The sequence below is a fragment of the Triplophysa rosa genome, linkage group LG9 (genome assembly GCF_024868665.1).
Source record: "Triplophysa rosa linkage group LG9, Trosa_1v2, whole genome shotgun sequence".
In the NCBI taxonomy this organism is placed as follows: Eukaryota; Metazoa; Chordata; class Actinopteri; order Cypriniformes; family Nemacheilidae; genus Triplophysa; species Triplophysa rosa.
The window spans coordinates 11,431,251-11,451,053 of NC_079898.1; the positions used below are offsets into that span (position 1 = coordinate 11,431,251).

The window sequence follows — 19,803 nt, forward strand, 5'->3', positions numbered from 1 at the left end:
TGTATGAATACTTTGAAAATATAATAGGATATTATTGTAAGATACTCTTTAATATATTTCTAAATTATGTATTATATCGATACGCAAGCCTGATTCGATACTAAGATACTGTTTATGTTGATTCAAACTATTTCAAATCAATCATTACGTGACAAACAAAACTTTTTAAAACTATGTAAGTTTGCATCATAATTTCTAAAACATAAAACCAAACAGTCAAATGATTGAGTCAAATCTAGACAGGTGAAGTTATTCGTTTGACAGAAGCGTTTTCTCATGCTTCAATTAGGGATGCACCGAATCTAACATTCTTGGCCGAAGCCGAAGCCGAACATGATGTGAAACACTTGGCCGAAGGCCGAATAATACCGAACACCGAATATGGTTTTTGCATTTCTTCTATTTATTAAGCTATTTTTTCACTATTGCACAAACTGAATAGTCAAAATTTGCTTTTAAAAATTTGTCTTGCTTTTCAATAAAATACAATACAACTTAATATAAAATTGAGCAAAACAAAATACATTAAAACAAAAAATTTAATAGCCTATATTAATTAGGCCTATAACTGACTGGTAAAAGAATGTAATGTAAGTTACTCTGTACCCCTACAACAAAACACTTCATTAAAAAGTGTCATTCCACATTAGGCCTATAAACTAAAAATACGAATAAACTAAAACTGTTGGATTATTATAGGCTACGTTGCAAAATGATTGTAAGAAAAAAAAACATCGAACGCAAGCTATTCTGACTGATGCTGACTGACAACCATATCAGTTCACGTCTCTCCTGCAAACTCCGCCCACAGAAGCTGACTGTTCTCTGGTGCACTCGTGGCCGGGATGCACAGAACATACTTTGACAAGTTGTTTAGTACAGGGAACTGTGTGCGCGCGACCACTGTATGATGTCAAAGGATGTCGCGAGCGGCGGGGCTACTGTCAGACAGCCCGCTCCCGTCTGAAATAGCCACAAGTTACCGACCGGTAAAGACGCTTTCATTCGGAAATTTACTTCCGTGCGGCAAGTCCCGTGCTTTGTCTTTCTCTGACACCTTAAAATGCTCCACACACACACTGCCAAAATGTTTGCGGCATTAATAAAGCGCACGTCTCTCTCTCTCTCTCTCTCTCTGCGCTGGTTGCTAGTTGATCGTTTCTCGAGTCATGTTCGGTAAAATTATTCGGCCATTTCACATATTCGGCCGAATACCGAACATGCGTTTTTTGCTATTTTCGGCCGAATATATTCGGTGGCCGAACATTCGGTGCATCCCTACTTCAGATGGTTTTGTCAGCATTCTGATCAGAGTGCTTGTGAACTGTCAACACCCAAACATTTCCGCTGTGTTTTTTGCTTTTTTCTTGTCACCTGACTTTTCAGAATGCAGTCTGTTCTCGACAAATCAAAACATTGTTGCTTCACTATTTACTGTATAATTTGTCTAAAACCTGTACATACTGAGATTCTGAGCATCCCAAATCCTCCATGAACTGTAACAAAAATGGGTGCGCCACTCTGTCAATGTGACATGGTGATGGAGTGCAGTGTGATTTTTACTGCAGGGGTCCAAAACATGTGTTCACTGACATCTGTAGAAACAACTTCTCCAACATCCAAATCACATTCAGGAAAAAAATGTCAATCAATAGAGTGAAAAAGAATTACCTAAGCAAAAAAGCAATGTTGTGCAAATAAGTTAAGAAACCCAAACCATTTCAAATGAGTTCTAAAAAAAATTCAGTTCATTCTCCTATAGCAATAACTCACTCACGGGACTGCTCTCTTACTCGGCATTGATTCTTAGGTGGGGCAGAGGTCTTGGAGACGGTAACATACTTACTAATATCACGATTCAAAACGACTCATTCCCGTCACGTACAAAAACAAAACATCCGGAAAGTTGGTGCGCAAGGCTGGGCGAGGGGACACGCGCTATGAGCAGCGGCTCTGCGCTAAACTCCACTGACTCTAGAGACATCGGTCTGTCTGCAGAAATACAACGCCTTTTCTTTTAGTATAAATATAAATACAGAATTGATGAACAAAAAATTCGTCTTCAAACCCTTAAAACCACCTTATAAAAGCGAGGAAATTACCAAATTTCAACATGATAATTTAACGTTAGACATCGCCATCAACTTGACTGAGAAGTGTTTACAAATAATATCGCTGTCAGTTTCAGATGCTGTCTGCACGCATATCACGCCCACACTCAAAACACTGCAGCAGTTTGCAAAAGACACAAAATAGCACAAAATAAAGTTGTAAACGCGAACAAAACTTAACGTTAGTTCTTTTAGATAATATAAGGAAGAACAACTATTTAGACCAGTCTTTCCACTGACGCACGCTCAACAGTCATTTGCTACTCTCAGCTGAGTAAATAAGGCGCTCACAAAAAGTGCGACAGGGAATATAAGTGTTCTGCATGTAATCTGTCAAACTGCTGTTTCTAAAGAGTCCGTCATTTAGGTCTCCACATTAAAAGAAAAAGATCTAACTTGTCAATTTCATACTAATATGAATGAAAGAACGGAGGTAATCAAAAAATGGACTGCAAGTAAGGGACAGCATTAGAACATCCATTTAGAAATACCCAATCGCAAACAAAAGCAAACTTCAAGACAATTTATTCGATACTAAAATGTTAAGCATGATTCTTACAATATGTCAACAGGGAAAGCTCAAATGTTTGGGATTGCGGCCAGTGCTGGAAACATCCGCCCACCGCGCAGCACGCAAACTTCACTGAAGTTGAATAATACGCAGAAAGCAGCGTGACATCCTCACAACGTGTCACACCCAAATTAAAAAGAAAGAAACTTCGCCTACCTCCTTCGTTGAGAGAAGTTTGTGTCGCTGTCTCCAGAGGGTTCCTCGCTGTCTCCGGTCGAGCCGTAGTCGTCGTCCTCTACGGTCACTTCTCCGATGCCAGGGGCTCCTCCGACGCTGTCCAGTGCCCGCTCCATAACGGCAGCATCTTCTGCCGCCTTTGTATCTGGCGTCGGGACCGCTTCGAGTTCCCTCTCCGAGAGAGACTGACTTTGCAAAGTGCCCGTTAACGTTCTCAAAACAAGCAACAGAAGCAGCGATATGCACACGTTTCCAAACTGAAACCCCCTTTCCATTGGGACAAGTGGCACATGAGTAGTTAGGCAATCACATACCAAAAGGCGGGGTGAATTTTAAAAACTAGACTATAAAAAGGCGTTGTGCAATTCGTAAGCTATCTAATATTTTCCTGTTGTCTTCTCTTAACGTAAACACGCACTCAACAGCACCATGTTATTCCCTTTATACTTGACGTTGTCCGCGCCGTGGTAACGTCAAGCCCCGCCCCATATCCAAACGCCTATTGGCTGCGTATGACCAACGCTCGTATGTAAATCCATGCAGGTTGCGCTGACAGGTGCGAGCGCCTGTCAGTCTTCACGGCTCGTCTACTAAGCAGATTTCGATTGCGTGTTCCAGCTGTCTTTCACAGCTCAGTCTGTTGACGTGGTCAGCCCACAAGGCGCTTCATATCATTGGGCGCTGCCCTTGTGACTGAGAAATGGAGGCGGGAGTAAAGGCGTCTTCGAGCAGAAGCAAAGCGGGTAGGTCCCGCCTTCTGAAGGATATTATTCAGAACTTCACCCAATAAAATTGCAGTAATGACTCCGAGTTGTTTCATTGGTATGTTTACGGAGGCCGCGAAAGAAATTTGTTCATCCTTTGGTCTGAGAGCCTGTCAATCACGATCAGTGCGCCTATGGTTTCTAATGGAGGACATAACCCACTTCGGACCGATAGGGCAAAAAGTACACGGATGGAACTAACGACGTGGCCGTTTGTTTATAGACAGCGCGAGATCACGTTGACATTTCCATTTCCGGCCGTTTAAAGCTACTAAAGAGCCCATCTTTTGTACAACATTCTACTATTTACACTAATAAACTAAAAATAACTATGCTAAACTACTGTAACATACTGTAATTGTACTGCATTCAAAATGTAAAAATCACGGGTTGAGTTATTCATTTTAAAAAGTACTACTAATCATATTTTACTACAATTTCTTTATCTATGAAGATAGATATAGCCGGTGAATATGGCGCCCCCTTATGGTCTTGTAAAATTATTTCTCAACCAACATACTTTACAAGAGTAGTTCACCCTCAAAATGAAAATTCTATCATTTTCTCGCCCTCTTGTCATTTCAAACCTGTATGACTTTCTTTCTTCCGCAAAACACAAAAGATATTTTGAAGAAAGTTGCTAACAGCTCCCCATTCACCTGCATTGGTTACAATAGAAGTGAAAGGGGGGCTGTGCTGTTCTGTTACCAACATTTTTTAAATATCTTCTTTTGTGTTCTGCAGAAGAAAGAAAGTCAGACAGGTTTGAAGAGGGTGTGCAAATGATGACAGAATTTTAATTGAAGCTGAACTATTCCTTTGACGATCATTAACCAATAGTACTTCTATAACGTTTTCGACAAAGAAAACTAAAAATGAGTTAATTCACTGTTTGGTCCTGTTTTAATATTGAATTCAGAATCCAGAGTACAACATTTTAAATTTCCATTCAGCATCACAGTAAAATTGGGAGAGTAAAACAATAAGCTGGTTTTAAAAGTATTACGACACCCACAACTCACAGTGACCTCTGTGGAGAAACTCCATTAACAAAAATGTGAAAAATAAGGCCTGCTCGAGTTCAGTTGAGCCGCAAACACACTTTTTCATCCTACAAACACTTGCTTCATGGCCACAGGCACAAATGACACAAAATCAAAACCTAAAGCTGAGAAGAGTTTCATCCCTCCAAATAGTGTAGTTTGTTCAGATGCTGAATGCTCTGAAATGTCTGACAGCTGAACAAAACTAACCAATGTATACGGGTGAAGGCTACAAGAAAGATCTGAGATCTCGTGTTTGGTCATCGGAGGAGATCTGACAATACATACCAAAACAAGCCAGACTCAATGATTACAATAACTTTGAAGAACCTCATAGAACAGACTAAGGTGATTGTGTGAGCTCTACTGTCAGACTTTAAAGGCATGAATTTTTAAGGCCAACAGCAGCTATTCTAAATATATGCTTTATGACAAAGAGGCACAGATGTAATACACATAATATTCATAGTACATCAATGCAAGACAACTTTCATGGTACAGTATGACAACATAAAGCAGTACAGAAGGCAAAAAAACACACAGAACATCACCGCAGACTCATCATAGACAGACTTAGACAGTATGAGAGAAAAATGATCCAGCTAATGTGGCACTGGTGCATAAAATGCCACATTTCATGTACACACCACGATAAGATTATGGGAAGTGTCCTGATCAGATGCCTCTTACAGGACAGTGGTGGTTTGTGTACCGTAAAACCGTAGAGAAAGAGCTGCCGGAGTCTGTGTATCTAAACGGCACGTGAGGTGTGCAGGCTGGTCTGTCATATAAGCAGAGAAAGTTTCTTCTTAGTTGACCGGAGGGTCTCTAACCTTCACACTCCCATCCTCCATTCCAAAGTAGACCCTCTCAGCCATCCCCACAAACAAGCCAGTCTCAACCACACCTTAATATCAGAGAAAGGCTTTTAATAAATGTATACAGATATATCAGAAAGAACAGAGCGGAATGCACATTACAGATTTGTACACATGCAGACTTGCCCAAAAATCAGTTAATCACCAGGGCTTGACATTAAGCATTGTCATGTGGTTGTCCGTCGGACAAGTAAATTTGTCATTCACTTGTCCGAGTACAAAAACTACTTGTCCAAAGATAAAAAAAATGATTTCATTTGAATTAGAATATAATATAATCAATATAATTGTTTCGGATTTAAATTGGTCAAGTTTGCTTTTAAGCATATTAACTAGTGTCCTCTTTGGCAGCCTGAATTTGGTTATAGGCCTACTCTCCGTGACTGCTATAAAACAAAGGCAAACAGTAATTATTATTAGTGTTAAGGCTGTAAGTTAACTTGCACATAGCACTGGTGCTAGAGAGGTTTAAAGTTTGGTAGCACAGGCAGAAAAAGTGCAGTTCAACATGATTAGGCAGATAACTGACAAAAGACATTAATGTTATATACAGATGGATAAATTAGGGCCATATCATTTTTAGATTACCTACATTTTTTAAATATTTCTAAGTTCTGTGTTTTTCCTTTTTTACTATACAATAGTGGTATATTTGTCCACATAAATTACTGTAGTATACTATAGTATTTACTATAGTAAACTGCAGTACAATTCTTACTATATTGTTTTTGAACTTTAATACAGTATACAATGTTTATCAATTTACTACGAGGGCACTTCAATTTTCAATAGCAAGTACTATAGTACACTACAGTATTTTTTGTCAGAGTGTTCAATTTAACGGGACTTTTATTTTGACGGGTCTTCGGGAAGACGCTTGTTTGCCGATAGCTTCACTCAAACAGTAAAGCGCTCGTAAAATAAACTCTCAGAGCAACTCTGGAGATGAAGTTCATGTGTTCATATTCTCATACAGTGCAGACGCAGATAAATCCTCGACCATCACTCGTGTTGCATGTTAAACTGTGCACATAATTCCCTTGTCCGGTCGGGCAAGTAAAATTCTCTCTCACTTGCCCATACAAAACATTCACTTGTCCCGGACAAGCGTGAATGTCGAGCCCTGATCACTATTCTTTGATTTTCCATTTATCTGTACTGACCTGGGATCATCTTGATGGCCTTGTTGACTTCTTTCCAGTTCTGAGGATTCTCAAACTTCCAATCCAGGATGAAGTTACTATTATCAGTAACCACAGGGCCCTAAGGTCAGATATTGTGAAATTGTTACTGACTAGACCACCTATCTTGCATCAGAGGGTCATGATGCATAAAAGGAACAGTTCACCCAAAAATATTAATTCTATCATCATTTACTGCTCTTGTTGAGTTTGCCAGTCCTCATTTATATTCATCATGTACAATAGTGATCAGAATATTGTTTATAAATTTAGTCGCACAGATTTGGAATGACACGAGTCTGTGTGCATTTTTTCATGTTGAAGTAAACCTAATGAATCATGGTGATGGTGAACATACAGAAAAAAGGACAGAGATATAAATCTAGACCTCCATACCGCTTTACTGACAGCCATCCTCAGCACAGCTTCTCCTCCGAACCTGCTGGCAATGGCTCTGGACACGGGCACATACGCCATGGGAATGACCTCCACTGGCACACCCTTCTTCCACTGCTGGCCTAAGGCCTTAGAGTCCTTTCTGCCCACACACGACATAACGGCACATCACATCACCTTACTGCATCATTACAGCAATGGGTTAATCTAAAATATAACTTAACATTACTGATATGGAGGAGAAATGTTTAATAGAAATTACAGCATGCTAAATAAACACTGATTTAGGCATCACCTATAGTCTGCTATGACAATGAAATGTTTGGCACAACCAGCCACGATCTTCTCCTGGGCCAAGCATCCCCTATTTTGAAAAACAAAAAGATGATTTACATTTGTGATCAATTGTTTTACTAATAAAAAATAGTGTATACAGCATACTATATGTATAGACTCCAGTTTGAAGACAAAAACAGTAAGACAAAAAGTAGAATATCATAATACATAACCCAAAGTTGACTTAATCTTTAGTCATTGAAGTTAATGGTCAACAAAGTGGAGAGAAATCAGAAAGCTCAGACTCACCCTCCTCCCTTTATCAGAGTCAAATCAGCATCCACTTCATCAGCTCCATCAATCGCAACATCCAGCTAGAAAACAAACAAAACACATCAGAAGGTGGCCTTTGGATAGTTTAAATGGTGAGATGCTCTTGTTAAAGCACTTGTAGTCATTCTTCACCAAATCCTAAGTATTTCTAATAAGTTGCATTGGGTAACCATGTGCCTCAACCCAACCCTAAACCCAAGTCAGTGCGTTCATTCGTTGGCCAACTCACCTCAGGATGTCTGTCTAAATCTGACAGAGTGAGACCGTGTTGCAGAATCAGCTGACGGGCCTAAATCAACAGGGTTGAAATAAGAGGGTTAGCTCAAGTTCCAAAATCCCTTATTAGTTTAAGTCCACACAGGGGGTTTATACTGACCTGGAATGATGTGGGAACACACACAATGTTCAGCTTTTCCTGTCTTAACTTTTCAGCTAGATGGATGATGTTATTTATTAGTAATTGTCATAGGTGAGACCTTTAAGGGGTTGTGCATGACTACGTAGTATTATTTTATACTGTATGTCTTACCCAGTCTGTCCACAGCATAGACAATAGTTGAGCCACTGCCCACACCAACTACCTGATTGTTCTGTGTATGAGAAGAAAACAAACAATGGTCAGATCGCAGAAAAATCCAAAGTTCAACCCACTACACTAGTCCAGCCTGTACCAGTGATTCATGTAAAATATTATTTAATCGACCCTTGTGTGATTAATCAATTACCATCCAAATAAAAATGTGTATGTGGGTTTACTTAACTATAACAGTGCACAAAGTTAAAGGAACAGTTTCCACAAAAAAATAAAATTCTGTCATCATTAACTCATCATAAGTTATATAAACAATCGTTGATCTTCTGATGAAAGCAGAGAAAGGTATTTTGGAAGAATACTTGTAACCAAACCGTTCTTGGCCATCTTTGGCTACAACCATAGGAAGAAATACAATGGTAGTTAAAAGTGCCCCAGAACGTTTTACTTTCCTACATTCTTCAAAATATCTTCTTGTTATTTTGGGGTGAACTGTCCCTTTAAGTAAGTAACCTACACCTGGTTACCAAGGAGACAACAGTCAGCGTCAAAAAATATGAATCATGTGATGTCAGAATTTTGCTGTGTATTATTAATTTATAAACAAGCTGAAATTGTGTAAAATCACACAAATAAAGGGGTGAAATGTTTGTATTAAGTAACAGTGCATACGATGCTAGCAATGATATTAGCCTTAGCAAAAAGTGACTGTCATTTTATTTTGAGAAAATACAGTGTTATTCCATCACAGAATGAACAAATGTTACTGTGACATCAATTTTCACGTGGCGCTTGTGTGTATGCACACAAACTTACTGCATTTTATTAGTGTGCAAAGTAAGTGTTAGTGATAATGTTTCACACATGGCACTTTTGTTGACCCAGGTGACCCAAAGGAAGTCCACGCATAGCCATTTGTAAACGTGCTAATGGTTTAATGTTTAATTTGAGAAACTTTAGTATACTTCTATCACCTAGCTTAACGTTACAGTATGCATGCTAACATGGGACAGGAGTCCAAGCAACTATGACATGAGCTAGACTTACACTGTATGCTAGCGAAGTTTATTAGAAACGTATCATGTAAGCTAGTAACTGTTTCCAAGACATCTAGCTAGCATCCCTAAAACTACTATAAAGCTAGCGACACGAGAGTATTTTGTAACATGTAGACGTCGTTACATAGACTAATGAAAAATGCACAATCTTACCTTTATATGGTTGTCGACAGCAGCATAGGCTGCTAGCTTTTTAGCTTCTTCTGCCATGAGTGTGCAGTGATGCCGCGCGCCGCTGTCACACACGTGTCTCCTCCACTGGAGCAAATGCGCGTGTTTTCCTGACACTGATACCGAGAGGAGAGATCTGCTGCTGACCACTGCTATCTCAACCCACCTCATCACACAACCAACAGGCTTGAGATTAGGACGAAACGCACTTTATAGACCCGGACAGTGAGACATTATGGTATGGTGGTGATAATTCAGTCAAAACAGCAGATAATCGCAGGTGTTATCAGAGCGGGCCAATAGCAGAGCAGTGTGTGGAGAAATAGAGAAATCTATGGCTGTTTGTTATCGTTATGCTTAACATGACCACTAGTGGGCAGCAGCAGTCTATACAGAAGTTATTTCCACAATCTTTGTTTAAAATATAATTTTCCATAAAACATTTGTGTGAAACATTGTTTCATAGTTAACATTTAACTTCTTTATTTGTTGTACGACCAACCATAGATCAATTTGTCAAGAGTTTCTGTAAAACAAATAGTATTGCTATCAAATATAGTAGCCTAAACAAATATAAAACATAACTGTTTTGATGAAAATGTAAGACAAGCTCTCATTGCCCTAATATTAAATAATATACATGTATTTACAATCCAATGTTACCTCAGAATTGTAAAACCACAGTACGCTTTAATTTGAATATTTTACCACTTCTAGGCAAAGCTTTGCATATTAAATTCAGAGGTTGCCTTTATGGCATTTATTTCAAGACAAAAATAATTTTAAGTGACAAAAATACTATACAAAAATGCATAAAGCGTAACTGCTTCATTCATAGGCTGTACAGACCATTTTGCAAGACATTAATAGCAATGGCCTAACAGCACTTTTTCAGTTGTTTGACACAAACGGTTCAACAAAATACAACCAACAGAACATACTAAAATGTTAAAGAAACATCTTTAAGACTTAATTGAACATATATACAAAATATAAATAATAATAAAATATAAAACGTAAAACAAACAGGAAGTGCTTCTGGACTAGTGCTGTGGTCCAGTAGCACTTCATTTTTATTATTTTATTTATGGTTTCATTTTTATTTATTTAAATTAGAAATCTTACATACATAATTAAATCGTAAATAAATAATTTAACATTTTGATTTTGTTGTAATTCTCTTATAAATGTTATGGTTGTATTTTGTGTAAAAGAGTAGCGCTAAACATCTGAAACAGAAGTTCTTTTTGGACCAGCATTGTTTACGTCTTGCGATATGGTCTATAGGGAGAGACAAAGGACAGCAGAAACCAATGGGTATCAATATATCTCTTTATTTGGCAATCAGCTTGAAATGACCTAGATTACAGTGTATAGCATACCCCTATTAAACCCACACAATCCTTCCAATAAACATGTCTCTTATTTACCTTAGTTTTTACATATTGCAGTTTACAAATTTAGCTTATCTGTTAGACAAAATCAATTTGACAATGTATTTTTATGTGCTATATAAAAATCTACACATTATACATTCAAGATTAGGAAACAAAAAAATCCAAAACAATATCCAAACAGCACAGAACAGAACTTGTCAATATATCCCACCCAGGTGTGAGAAATCACAAATTAAAGTTGAATACTTCAATATTACAGTAAATACTGAGAGATGTCCAATGACAAATAGGATTACTGAAACACTAGAGGTCAGGATTCAAGGAGAATAACTATGATACTGTTAAAGGGAGGATAGAGAGAGAAATGGGAATGCTGCTTATGCAAATGATGCGAGAGAAAATGAACTTTTATGAACAAATGAACTTTTTTTAACTTATGAACTTTTTTATCTCTCTCTCACTCTGAAGCTTAAATCTCGTGACCAATATCAGTCCGGTCTGGTTCTGAGCTTTCTCTAATCTCGTATTGCCTACGATTAAGTGCACAGGTGCTCATACGATTTGTCTTTTTGTGCGTCTACATTTATATCTTCAACGTTTACCCGTCGATCGACTCCCGTCTCTCTGGAAATGTCACTTGTTTTGGTCCAAATAGTCTATAAGCTCCAATTCTACCTCACTTTGTGGGGTTTCTCAATGCTACAGTACACGTATTGACAAGAAGGATTCATTTAGAAATTATTTGAAAACGGCTATAGTGAAGGGGTATAATATAACTGACCACTTTTTCTAGTTGCTTTAAATAACACAAACAATTTACATAATAGTACTAGAAATCAGTTTTGATGTCTAATAAAAGGCATGCCTTCTCTGTTTTGAATATATTGTAATGGACGGTCATGACGGTAAGTGCCTTTCTTTTAGGTGTTGTTTGTATTCATGCCTCTGTGTGTGTGTGTGTGTGTGTGTGTGTGTGTGTGTGTGTGTGTGTGTGTGTGTGTGTGTGTGTGTGTGTGTGCGTGTGTGTGTGACTGGGCAGGGAACACAGTTTTGGTGTCCTGTTGATGTGCAAAGCTTAAATGTCATTCAGCAGTGAATAAGGTCCACAGAAATGCTGCTTATATTTCTCCTTCTCCCTGAAACACCAGCGCTTATGATACATTCTCAACACATCAGTGGGTATCCAAACTAGAAGTCTATAACCTCAAAAGACAACTCTTTCGACAGAAAACATGAACATATCGATAGCCTCTAATAATCCGGTGTATTGCTATGAGACACAGTTTCCTAATAATAATGCGAGTGTATTCTTTTGGTCCATGCTCACTTCTTTATTACTCGTCATCGCTGATATGTACCAAACTGCACTGGAAAATCTATGAGAAACAGCTTTTTAACTTGACCGCGTGAGAGGTTGTGAACGAGAGACACGCTCTGAGCGTGTGTTCAGATTCAGCATTAAGAGGTATTGCTACAGATTTCAGTCTCTGAAGATGAGCTTCAGTCTCGTGTTGAAAAACCAGTCGTGTCAAGAACACTATGATCTGATGGAGTAAACACTAGTGTAATTTCGCTATGACACAAATTTTGAGAGTATGTGTGATGGTGTCTTACGTCTCATTCGTGTTTTATCCATATCGCTATGCGTGGATGCATCATAATAGACCAGAGAGAGGGGGGGGGGACTTTGGCGTAGAATTCAGATTATGACACAAGCAGTGACTGACCAAGGTCAACAGTCAGACAGCGGTCTGTCTTTCTACTCGGTGAACAGGCGTCTCCTTCCCCTCTTTATCTCTCTCACTCTCTCTTCTAAATATCCTTCTTTTCTAAACTCTCTCTTACTCGTTCAGTGCTTCACCAGAATGCCTGCTGTTAATCACTAGAATAAGTTGGTTTATCCTCACAGAGTTTTGCATTTCAGAAATACAATTCCCAGAGTCCTTTGCTCAGAGGCTGAGTGCGCATGCATTTACATGCGCTGTGCATCCATAATGTCCAGGTACTTAGCCTCAATGATCCTGGGCAGTAGACAGTTCCTGAGATAGAGGTACAATTACAGGTTTGTTAACATAATAAAATGCATCTGGAGAAAATGGAAAAGCTAGCGAGAGCTAGGGCATTGCTAACTGGTTGCTTTTTGACCCACTTCAACAAGGCCCATCTTCAAAACTATATGATTTTCTGATACCAATATATGTTTTGAATGTTTTATCATCCGCCACACAACAATCAAAAGTCTGAGCACTGTTACGGTTTCTCTGGTGTAAATAAATAAGCATAGGTGAAAAATATATCTTGAATTATGTTAATGTTTTTTTCTCATTCTTCAAGCAAAAACCTCGTTAAATATTGTTTTAGGTTTCACAAAATAAAAGCCAAGAAAAACTGAACCTAGGCTTCATGGCTAATATAATTATAATAAAATATAATAATATTAGTTAAACATTAAACACAGTTCAGATATTTTTACTTGACATCAAGATATAAACGAAGAGTTTGGTTCCAAAATGAGATTTAATTTTTAAGCCATAATAACTCAAAACAAATACAGCTAACTAACACAATAAAACATGATAAAATAATAGAAAACATGATTTTTGAAAGTTTTTAAAAACTTCAAAAGAATCTCATTTTGGAACCAAACTCTTCAAATACTGATTAAGAAACAAATTGTAATGGTTATAATAGTGTCTGCCCCAACACATATCAATTACAGTACACAGTACAGCGATACGCCTAACTCCAGACAGTTGAACATGTCCAGGTAGTTTTAAAAGCGTTTCAAGTCTCACCTGATGGGTATGAGGATAAACATTAGCAGAGGAAAGATCATCTTCATGTACGGTAGAGGGTACATCCCAAACGCACACAGGAAAAGCAGCTGCACCATCTGAAGGAAAGTGAAATAATGGATTTTCCTTTGCGGCACCTTGCGGATGTAGTGAGTGGGTGGGTAGGACGTCTGGGAAAATAAGAGAGAGAGATATTAAGCAACAAGAGGAACAAAAGAAATGACATATGTTTCTATTAAATTTTCCCATTGTGCAGACAAACAAAACTCACTAATTAGTTATTTTAACCAAAATGCATCACTGTGACATTTCTGTCCATGACAAGTAGAGGGCGCTGTGTTGCTTTATTTGTACAGTGCATTTGTACTGGCTTCTGTATCCTTATTCACAAAACACCAATGACTTCTATTTGCCTTTGTTTTCGTCAAACGCGCAGACACACACTCACTTGTTCTTTGAGTAGCAGAGCCATACGATCGCACATTTGATTGCCGTCGATGGAGGTGAGAGCGATGTAGAGGAAGAGGCCGTACAGAACAGGCTTAGGGATCCACTGGAGGGGGACTGGCAGCAGAAATACACTCACACCTATCAAGATGTTAGCCACGAGTGAGGTCACCCGCGTCTCCTTCACACTCACTATACTACGAACACACACATAGAGACATCATTTAAAACCAATGGTGCTGTGCCAATATCTACTGTAATGTGCTTCACGTAATGATTTTTGATGGTGTGCTGTGGTGTTCTCACGTCTCGTAAAGGTGTCCTCCTTCCACCCTCTCTTCCACGATGGCCAGCTGTCTGACGTGCAGGGTGGAGTGAGGGAATGCGGCATGCATCCACGGTAACCCCAGCACAGACATCAAAATATTAATCAAGCCAGACAGAGTCAGGTCCCAGTGATACGCTGTGCCTTTCAGTAACCTATGGCCCAGACACAGTCATGACTTACAGCGTTGACCAAGGCCATTGCACACACTCTGACCCAGTGTCCTATCCAGGCACAAAGCAATTTCTCTGAGCGAGCTGAAGGCAAAATGCTGTGCAAAGCTAACGAATCGCAGCCATTTAGAATGTATTTGATGGGTAATGAAGAAGGTGGAGTAGGACCAATGAGGTTTCACTGTGGGTGGGGCTACCAGACGTAACGTGATGGAAACCAAGTGACTGACAAAATGTCTTGTCGTGAGCACTGTTTGCATCTGCAATTGAATTGCTGAAGGTTGCTGCTCGACCGCAGTATTTAACCATATCGGTGACAGGTAGCTGTCGGCCCAGTCGGTGTGTCGTGCAGCTCATTTGCATATCTTGTTATAAACTGCTGTCAGTGTAAACACATCTTAGATACTGTATGATTTATCGTTGTTGCTGTATAGCACTGTGCCTGGTAAGAACATCAGGTGTTTGTCAGTTACAAGTCAGGTTATTATAGTTTTCGAAAACTAAAACTATTAAAAGATTTCTGTTAATTGAAATCAAATCAAATATCGGCCAAAAATGACATGAAAAACTTTAAACGAAAAGGAGAAATGTTAACTTAATAATAATATATATATATATTCTTATACAGAAATGTATAAAATAAATGACAAAAAGCAACAAATTTGCTAAAAATAAAAAACAAAAAATAAAATCTAATTCAAAATATGAATAAAACTGAAATCAAAACTATAATAGCTCCAGTAGGGAGGTTTTAAGCTTATAATTCTCTTTTTTCAGAATTTGAGGAAAATTTGATTTCTAGTTGAAACAAATAATACGTAATATTCTTAGATTAAGTAGACTGACAATATTTTGTCAGTGTGTGCTTATTTCACATGACATGAACCTGTTCTCAGGTGCGTTTGTAAGGGACACGACGATGTTCTGGTCGATGAAGATGAGGAGAAACAGGAGAAAGCCCAGACCCATTGCGCTTAGAACACTCGCTCCGGTCAGCTTATCCAGCGGGGCCACTCGAAACACTGGACCTTCATGGAAGTTAAAGACCGGCACTGGAAGAGAGATCATGAAATACTCAAGCTCAGCTCAGAGTCACAGTGTGATTCAGCACAAGTCAAAGCTACAGTGACTCAACCCACTCAACGTTGGACTTGTGAAGATCTGCATATGCAACAGGTCTCAACCGTTTCCCTGCAAAACCAGACCAATCTTTTGAGGGATTCAGATTTGATCTAATTTTAAATATGAGACTCCTTGTTGCAGTGCTGAAGAGCCGAGTGAACGTTTAAAGAGCCTGAGGTAAGAAATAAAATCAAGTTATACTCCCACACTGAACTGATGACAGAGAAGTTGGAGGCATAATATAGTGTTAGCTGGTGTGACTGGCATTGCTGTAACGTGCTGGCAGTAAAAAAGGAGAGTACAGTGTGTGTGTGTGTGTGTGTGTAAGTGTTGGTAGGGTTTTTTATTTTGGCATGCTTTCCTGGACACGCACTAGGCCAAATCTGAACAGATTCTCAGTACTGAACCTTTCAAGCTATTTACTGTACATGTCATTTAAAATTGCTCAATGTTGAATCTTGGCATATTGAAGCTATTCCCATATTTGATTAAAAATTACCATAATAAATCTATTGTATCATTATAATCGCTTTTCTCTGCTTAGATTATAGCATAAATGAGATCATGTCATGTTCCCTTGTTTTAATAAATTATCATGATCAAAACTAAGCCAAAGCAAAAAAAAAAGAAGTATTAGGAATAAAAAACTCTACTTTGGTAAAATGTATATATAGACGGTTTCAGCGGAAACAACATAAAAACTGTTAAACAACATAAAAATTAACTGCTGAGTAGTTTTTATTTAATTCAACACAATTAATATATAATAACACATTAAAATAAATTTCACCCAAAAATGACAATTCTGTCATAATTTACTCACCCTCTTGTCATTTCAAACATGTATGCTTTTCTATTATTATATTTTGAAGAAAGTTGGTAACCAAACAGCACTGGCCCCCATTCACTTCTATTGTATGAACCCAAAACCAATGCAAGTGAATGGGGTCTAGTTAACAGCATTTTTCACAATATCTGCTTTTGTGTTCTGTGGAAAAAAGAGAGTCATACAGGTTTGAAAGGACAAGAGGGTGAGTAAATGATGACAGAATTTTTATTTTTGGGTGAACTATCACTTTAATATTAATATAATTAAATATAAATTGTTATATTATAACCAAACACATACCGGAGGTGTGTGCGTCCGATGAAACCGACTATAGTGATTTGGAGAAACTGAACTAAATAAAAATATAAGAAGTGATTGCCTGACTCACAGCCATGATGCCAGTGGTTGCGCGTGGTTGCTAGGGAGTGCTATGTAGTTTCTAAGGTGTTCTGAGATTTTTGTAGGATGTTAGACTACCCTATGTTGGGATAATCAGAAATGCTTACTGGTCACTGGATATGGATATCAGGTCCGTCCTTCGACATAAGTCTATGGGATTTTAATCATTACCACATGATAAGTCCGACCACTTACAAACGCAACAGCAACAGTGAGGGATGAGTTATGTTCCAAAGGTTAATACTAACACTGTACAGATACTGGGTTGTTTCAACCCATTGGGTAAAATATGCACAAACCCAAAAGTTGTTTTAAACTACGCTGGAAATGTCCATAGTTCACCCAACCATAGTTGTTTTTTAGGGTTTATCTTAAGTTTGAACAAAAGTAACGTGATGTTTAATTTAGTAAACAGCCCTAATAAATTACAGTACCTTGATTTACAGACATCCAACATGAGAAAGACTGACATATGATATACTGTACCTGATAAAATGCTGTGGCTATAAACAACCAGGTCAACTTGAAAAAAACAGCTCAATCTAGTTAAAAGCTTGAGTTATGTGTGATGTGAAAACATACCGGGGCACTTCAATGTAATGTCTGCTAGTGTCAGTGTATGTGCAACATAAACACACACAGTGTGATCACATGACTCACAGGCAATGTCGTTGAAGATGTATGATCCCACATAAGAGAAGACAAGCACTGAGATAGGCAGAGCACAGTCGGACAGAATCTCTCTCATCTTCACATGCAGAAACGGACTGCCAGGAAAAAATGGAAAGATGGGGGTGTCAAAATTGGCTTCTGTCACTCTTTAAAACACCCATCAGTGTGTGTGTGTGACTGTGTGTGTGTGTATCTGCAGGTGTGTTATGGAGAAAGATACTCACCTCCTCCTGAACTGGTAGAGTGTGTATCCCACCCATAATGTGCCCAGCATGAGGAGGAGACAGAGAAGTGGCCGAGCTCGTGTGCACAGAATGAAGGATTCCGGGAGGGACACTGGCCCCACTTCTGTCAGGTTCAGTTCCCCTAAATGTATACTGCCGCTGATGCGATTTAACTCTGCTGCGCTCCCATTGGCTAGGGTGGGAGCATGGTAGTACTCGTGAAAAACTGTGAAAGAGATACAAGTTCAAATGATTTATATTAATTATGATTGTTTTAATCATATAACGTAGAGATGCACCAATGTATCAACCATTGACATTTATTATTTTTCATTTAAAACAATCGCATGCTGTCTATAGTATGAGAAAGGCAGTGTGTGAAGGCAATTAGTTTCTTATTAATAACAATAAAAAAACACATTTGTGCGTTCCTAATACGTCTAAATATATGTAAACAGTATGTGAGTGCAAAATCTACATTTTGTGTGTGTGTATTGTATAAAGGTCTTGGAACAGCCTGCGTGAATGGCTTCCAAAGCGTAAATGTTTTCTGCGCCACATCTTTATTGAATAATTGGTTTAAACAATCAAGATTATTGATGGAAAAAGCATGTGAACATTTATTTTAGTGGAATCTCGTTTATTGCCAGTAACATCAAGCAATGCGTTCTGCTGATAACACATGCGCATTGTTTCGGTTCATGCGCATTTTTGGGATGTCTTTCCCGAACGGCCTGTTTCACATCATGCCACAGCATTTCAAACGGAGGGGGTCAGGACATTTAATTTGGTCATTCTCAAATACAGCATCTCTTTTGTTTGAAGCACCCTGATGTTAATTTACTGCTTTGTTTTGGATCATCTTCATGTTGAATGACCCAACTTCTTTTGAGATTCAGATCACAAACAGACGTTGTGATTTTCTGCCCCTGGTATATATTGGAATTCACTGGTTCCTCTGTGACTCCAATCCGTCCAGACCCTGAGGCCGCAAAACAGCCCCATATCATTATACTCCCCCCACCATCCTTCAGTTACGATGAGGTTTGGCGATGGTACGCGGCTTTTTGTGTTTTTCATTTATTAAAATGTTCTCCTACGAGACATTTTTTGAAGATTATCTATGAATACCTTTCTTGTACAATGTTTTCCTAATGGTAGACTTACGAGCAGACAATATTAACAGTGAGAAAAACATGATTATTTGTAGTCAGCCTTGGGTTCTGTGTAACCTCTTTGAAGATTCTGTGGTGTCTCCTTGACGCTAACCTTTGTAGGATTATAACTCTTAGCGATCAAAGGTTTTTATGTGCAAGTGACATTTGTTGAAGCTGCCCTGCTACACATCAGACTGGCTTCTTCTAGAGCACAACAATGGTGCTGAACTCATGGTGCTAATCTGCCTGATCGTGGCCCAAATCTTTCAAAGCCTTGGGTAAACATTTTAGGTTTTATGAGCTCTACTTTTTCTAGGGTCTTTTGTACTTTGCCAGTCTGTACTTTGTACATTTACATTTATGCATTTTGGCAACTTACATTAATGAGCTATACTATACATTTAAGCTATAAGTTGGCCGGATGTCTGATGCATAAGGCACACTTTTCTGGAAACACTTCAGCATGTCCGAAATCGTCCTCTGATTGGTTGAATTTTACAGGATTTCCAGGAGACGTGCGTGGCGCATTCTTTAACGGTCCACCTGGAAACAATACGAAGCCATCTGAACGAAGACGTAAGCTGTTGTGTTCACATCGGTTGCAATAAGAATTCATCACGATCGACTAAATGCTTAAAGGGGTCATATGGCGCGAATACGTGTTTTCTGTGTATTTGGTGTGTTATAAGTTGCCCATGCATGTGTTAGACATAAAATTTCAAAAATTAAAAGTGTCGGGACAAAAGATGCATTCTATCTAAAAGCGAATGCT

At 38.6% G+C, this 19,803-nt stretch overlaps 3 protein-coding genes across 8 annotated transcripts in view; all 3 read right to left on the reverse strand.

Annotated features, from left to right (window-relative positions):
* Positions 1-4,142, reverse strand: part of eif2ak3 (eukaryotic translation initiation factor 2-alpha kinase 3) — a 29,402-nt gene extending 25,260 nt beyond the window's left edge. The window contains exon 1 of one of the 2 annotated variants that reach the window (XM_057341674.1): positions 2,839-4,142. In XM_057341674.1, the coding sequence (XP_057197657.1) occupies positions 2,839-3,134 (296 nt within the window). In that variant the 5' untranslated portion in view covers positions 3,135-4,142. The remainder of the gene's footprint in view (positions 1-2,838) is intronic. The other variant, XM_057341673.1, reaches the window with a different exon arrangement.
* A 365-nt stretch (positions 4,143-4,507) lies between these two features.
* rpia (ribose 5-phosphate isomerase A (ribose 5-phosphate epimerase)) lies at positions 4,508-9,806 on the reverse strand. Of its 2 annotated transcripts, none has more exons than XM_057341681.1 (9): positions 9,474-9,806; positions 8,260-8,320; positions 8,107-8,162; positions 7,960-8,019; positions 7,707-7,771; positions 7,417-7,485; positions 7,122-7,263; positions 6,708-6,807; positions 4,508-5,447 (listed from the first exon to the last, which is right to left on the reverse strand). In XM_057341681.1, exons 1-9 carry the CDS (start codon positions 9,660-9,662, stop codon positions 5,353-5,355), a joined length of 837 nt encoding a protein of 278 aa, XP_057197664.1. In that variant the 5' UTR covers positions 9,663-9,806; the 3' UTR covers positions 4,508-5,352. The 2 variants fall into 2 exon arrangements, with proteins under 2 accessions (XP_057197664.1, XP_057197663.1); XM_057341680.1 differs by having other exon boundaries at positions 4,508-5,573.
* A 2,028-nt stretch (positions 9,807-11,834) lies between these two features.
* Positions 11,835-19,803, reverse strand: part of slc4a11 (solute carrier family 4 member 11) — a 48,289-nt gene continuing 40,320 nt past the window's right edge. For all 4 annotated transcript variants that reach the window (XM_057341775.1, XM_057341774.1, XM_057341777.1 and 1 more), the window contains 7 exons: positions 17,875-18,100; positions 17,639-17,745; positions 15,515-15,680; positions 14,437-14,610; positions 14,132-14,327; positions 13,684-13,853; positions 11,835-12,927 (listed from right to left, as the gene is read on the reverse strand). In XM_057341775.1, coding sequence (XP_057197758.1) covers positions 12,861-12,927; positions 13,684-13,853; positions 14,132-14,327; positions 14,437-14,610; positions 15,515-15,680; positions 17,639-17,745; positions 17,875-18,100 — 1,106 coding nt within the window. In that variant the 3' untranslated portion in view covers positions 11,835-12,860. The remainder of the gene's footprint in view (positions 12,928-13,683; positions 13,854-14,131; positions 14,328-14,436; positions 14,611-15,514; positions 15,681-17,638; positions 17,746-17,874; positions 18,101-19,803) is intronic.